The 5,000-nt window shown below is 41.1% G+C and overlaps 2 protein-coding genes across 4 annotated transcripts in view; one reads left to right on the forward strand and one right to left on the reverse strand.

Moving 5' to 3' along the window:
* The window catches only part of a1cf (apobec1 complementation factor), a 13,347-nt gene extending 12,702 nt beyond the window's left edge, over positions 1-645 (forward strand). For all 3 annotated transcript variants that reach the window (XM_042083404.1, XM_042083406.1, XM_042083405.1), the window contains exon 12: positions 15-645. In XM_042083404.1, coding sequence (XP_041939338.1) covers positions 15-166 — 152 coding nt within the window. In that variant the 3' untranslated portion in view covers positions 167-645. The remainder of the gene's footprint in view (positions 1-14) is intronic.
* Positions 646-1,519: 874 nt separating this feature from the next.
* asah2 (N-acylsphingosine amidohydrolase 2) overlaps positions 1,520-5,000 on the reverse strand; it is a 14,461-nt gene continuing 10,980 nt past the window's right edge. The window contains exons 18-21 of the mRNA XM_042083402.1: positions 4,660-4,812; positions 4,354-4,410; positions 4,160-4,248; positions 1,520-2,129 (exon numbers count right to left, since the gene is read on the reverse strand). Coding sequence (XP_041939336.1) covers positions 1,928-2,129; positions 4,160-4,248; positions 4,354-4,410; positions 4,660-4,812 — 501 coding nt within the window. The 3' untranslated portion in view covers positions 1,520-1,927. The remainder of the gene's footprint in view (positions 2,130-4,159; positions 4,249-4,353; positions 4,411-4,659; positions 4,813-5,000) is intronic.

Genomic DNA, 5,000 nt, shown 5'->3' on the forward strand with positions numbered 1-5,000 from the left:
GGTTATATCTGCAGGTTATACGATAGCCAGCACCTCTGCCACGGTGGCAGCCAACCAGCTCAAGCAAGCCGTCTCTCTGGGACAGGACCTGACGGCCTACACCACCTATGAGGGCTACCCCGCCTTCGCCGTGGCAACCCGAGGGGACGGCTATGGAGTGTTCTAAGGTCCGCACAGTGACTAGCTCCCTCCCTGGATTCCGAAAACATCTCTGTTGTGATTATGTCATAACTCAACACAACCATTGATTTTACTTTGATTCCGATGATTATGTTTAATAGCCGTATTCCTGACATTAGCCAATTGTTAGTTTAAATGTGACTCAATGACACCAATTAACCCTGTGATAGTTTAGTGAATGTGTCATCCCATTGGCATCCCATGTAGGGGTCTGGGCTAGCCTAAAGGCTGTTTACCGAACGATGTCTCTGTACCCCCCCTGTGTGGTTTATATCTCTTTTTTGTTATTTCGTTTTTAATGGCCTTTCGAAGGAGCCTGTTAGGGCCTGTCTCATTTATTCACATAAGCACACTTTGAAACCACTCTTCTTAGAAAATACTTCATGTGTAATGTGTATTGTTTTTACAAGCCTGTTATCTGTGATAGAGTATGTGTTGAAATTCTTTATTTGTCAGGGGGAGGGGGGGGGGTGTGTGGGAAGGGTTGGGGGAGGGGGTTTTGGTTATATGTAAAGAACCATACATGAGGTATACAACGCTAACCATTCTTTCAGGGAAACTGGGATCACAGGGAGCCACAGCTGCCTACTGTCTACTGTGTAACTTTGCATTTTGTGCTGGTGTGACAGAACTTACGGACTGTACGAATTAGAATGTGAGGTCCAGATGAATACTTATATTGGGCAGAATTCAATCATGGTCTTTTGTGCCTTATTTGGTTGCTAAAAAGTCCACTGTGTTTTAGGTATGAGTGCTTTAGATCATGTATGTAAAGGGGTGAGTTTCTTCTGCCTATTTCGTTTTTTCACTTTATTCTTTTTTTTTTTTGTCCAGTATTTACGAACATAAACAAAAGAATTATGGACTTTTTAGCCAACCGTTGTTATTCCGTGCATCTTTATTACTTGTTCACTTTTTTAAAGACATAAATGTAAAATGTTTTAGGGCTGTTGACAATCCATACGTTAAGCAACTGCATCAAGGGCATTTTGCCTGAGATGACTCTGACTTTAATGGCACACAGTATCCCTCGTTTTATAGGAAGATACCAAAAGCGACAACAGTATTAAAGTGTGTGTAGCACTTACAGTTTTATTTTTTTATACCAGACGTCCAACACTATTTGTCTACGGAGACAAATGGGTATTTTTGCCTGATTCATATAATCAGTGTCTTGGTAATTGGTATCAGAGACTAGCAAGAAAATCATCAGCATGGTAAAAAGGGATGCAAATTTAAAATCGGGAAGAACACCATTGTGCCTCAACAAGAGTGGTTCTGCTTGGGTAATTCAAATGTCATTTACATGTCAATAAATCTAAACCACGTTCAATCAAGCTGGGATGTATGTCTTTTATTTTTGCAATTATATGTACAATTTTTAGCATCACAGTACAACACAGAATATATTAATAAACTGTTGGCACAGGGAGAAAAAAAACAGCCACCTCAGAAAATGATCGCAGAATTCTCTACTCATGTAGCCTCTATAACACTGTATGATATTCCATTTAGTCTCATCATAATAAATATCAACAATATCTCACAGCTAACTCATCTCACAAACATGGAAAGAGTCTCATTTCAGAGACTTTGCCATAAGTCTTTGTATCGAACCAGACATGACTAATCGATCAACACTACCGAACAAAAAGTGTATCAACATTTACACGAGATGTAAAGGCTATCTGTGATCATATTGTACTTCAGCTTTTTTACCTTATCATTCGGTCACCAAATCACTGACTCAGGACCAGTATGCCATGGCTTTTGTGACTTGAAAGGCATCAGAGGTGCCGTTATAAGCTATGATAACGGGTCTGAAGTTAATTCGCCGCTTGTAGTGTCCGAAGTGGCTGATCCTGTAAGTGCCAGTCTGAGCAGAAGGAGGGATATGCCACTCCACCGTCGCATTGCTCTGACCTCCAGCGCCCTTCAGCCAGTGGAATCTGTGTAAGTGAAGGATCGCACACACACAAACACACACACACACATATATATACACACACACAGGGAGAGAAAAAGGCAGTCATTGGTGGGTGAGCCTCTTGAATGTTTTTTTTTTTTATACATCTAAATATTGACATAAAATTAGAACTGACTATGAGTGACCATTTTAGACCAAGGTAAAAACAACAATCTTCCTTAATGCCCTTCGTCAGAAAGTTCCTCACTACCCTGATGTGACACCGCTGTTGTTCCAATTAAACAAGGTTACCGACATTTCTGAATTCCAAATAAAGCTTGCAGCAACTAATCTCCTAGTGGTCACCTTTCTGAGCGCCCAGTGTCCTCATTCTGCATCCACACACAAATACAAATTAAAACCCTTTAGGGGGACCTATGATTTTAGGTCCTCACAAAACCGCTGTCCTTGTCCTCACACTGTTATGTATGTTTATGCGCCAGCTTCAGGATGAATGGAACAATCAGTTCAGTGTTTCCCACAGAATTGAATTTCATTTGTGGTGGTTGGTTTGCAGAATTAACTTGAATACAACAGTTTTTTAGCCTAGAAATCTAGACGCACCCTAGCGGCGGCAAATTAATTTGCTCAGCCTGTACGTCTAGTATCAAACCATAGGGATTTCTATTGGCTGACGCCGTGGACCTCATCCAATCACAGCGCTATATTTTGTTAGAGAGTCTTAAGGCGGGCTTAACAGGATAACGACAGTCCTGCAACGGTGAACAACAAGGAAGGTGGCTATGGCGAACGAAGAGCGGTTGTTTGAATCGGCGTTGGCGTCAACTTTGGAGAAGTTGGACTTGTGCTTTTCTTTGAAAGTTGAGCAACACAATGCACTTAAGTCATTCCTTTCGAAGAAGGATGTATTTGCTGTTTTGCCGACCGGATACGGATATGGTCGTAGCGCTGGCCTATTGAATGCCTAGGCAGTTTGAAAGACAATTCTCTGCCCGCCCCTTGGATTAAGCGAGGTGAATGGTTCGATGCCAGACTATACATTTCAATGATATAGGATGGCCCGCCAGGCTAACAGTTTTTAACAATTAGCACAGTGTGGTTATAATGCTAACCAGATTTTAGCACAATTTAGTACAACCTGGAAAATCATTGTGTGGTGGTCAATGTTGATATTGTGGTGGGCCACCACAAATAAGTCAATGTATGGGAAACACTGCAGTTTATTAGTGACCTAGTTTCATCTGTATCACCATGACAGGGCATTTTCTGAATGCTTCTTCATCTTCAACTTCAACATTCATTAACAACAACTTTGGTGGCGGCACTGTGCTCCTGCAAGACCCTATCATGAAATTCCACTGAAACTCTTACTAAAACGAAATCAAAATGATCATACGAGAAAGCGCTATAGGTGAGTGTCCTTTTTACTTAAAACAATACCAACTAGATTCTTGATATTAATATAAGATTAATAGCACTTGGTTAGATGAGCAGTTTTTGCAATGCATTTTCACAAAGGAAAAGCTCATCACACTGACGACAGACAGAGCGGTTCTCATGCTGTGGGGTCTACTGTACGATTGCCCCTCTTTCCTCTACGATCCAAATGCTCCTTTTCATTTCTCCGCACTGATTTACAGTCCTTGCTGTGTGCTAACGTTACTCTGGGTTATTTGCTTGCTGAGATTACGAGCGATACGAACGATGACTCAGCAGCTCCATTAGATAATAAACAGTCCTTGAGAGATAACGGCCGATCGGAGAAGTGCACAATAAGCATCAGACACTTGCCAATGAAAATAATCAAACTGACGCAAAGCCTCAAGCCAACATCATTAATACACACAAACAGGCCTTGGGCAGGAAGTCATCGGAAACCAGTTTGTAAGTGTTACAGTATACTGGAAATATGTAAACATAAACAGGATTGTAAGTGTTACAGTATACTGGAAATATGTAAACATAAACAGGATTGTAAGTGTTACAGTATACTGGAAATATGTAAACATAAACAGGATTTTTGGTTCTTTTCTAAGAGAAGAAGAAAAGTACCGTGTTTCCCAGGATGCATCTGTGTGAACTACTGTCCATGTTTGGGAAGCGTTGTGAAACTTCTCGACAGTGATGAAAGTCTTGTCAGTCTGAAGTTATCACAAGGACAAATGAAGCAATTAGTAGAAGAAAACAAAACAAAAATGAAACAAACAGACTGCACATCACCAGTGTCATCAAGCCGAGCTGATTACCATATCTCCTGAGTTCCTTGGATTTCCTGCAACAAATGTGACGGAGGCCACTTCTCCCTTTTGAAAGAAAACATTAAGACAACCGTCATACATTTTACAGCTGAATATCTGTGAATCTCAAAATCTGTATATTCAATAAATATACAAACCACAGCAAAAGGTAAAAATCACACACAATTAAAAAGGGTCTTTGCGATACCATACTTACTAAAGACCTCCAGCCAAAATGACAATCCAGCTATTTGAAACACCATTCAACCTGGTTGACTAACTTGATCACAGTCTGTTGATATGAGACATACACACCACTTTGTAGACGGGGTAGACCTGCTCCAGGATATCTCCGAAGGTGGTGTTGACTGGCGCGTTGTCCACTGGCACTGCGGGCAGCAGGGAGAAGAGTTTGCTCTCGTTGAAGAACGGAGGTTCGGGGCCCTTGGGCAGCTCAGCTACTTTACCCTGCCAAAGGAGAGAATAAGCTCTTAGAATCAAATTAATGTCAACATTTCTTAAGGATTCTGGAGGTGGTTTTTGCTGTCAACAGGTTGTGAGCTCAAAAGTGTGCTATCTAATTTGTTGGTGCTGTTTTGTAATCCTCTTATGGCACAAAGGGAAATTGTACATGGTACAATGTAACAAGGATGCTA

This window comes from Alosa sapidissima, chromosome 24, assembly GCF_018492685.1.
Source record: "Alosa sapidissima isolate fAloSap1 chromosome 24, fAloSap1.pri, whole genome shotgun sequence".
Classification (NCBI taxonomy): Eukaryota; Metazoa; Chordata; class Actinopteri; order Clupeiformes; family Clupeidae; genus Alosa; species Alosa sapidissima.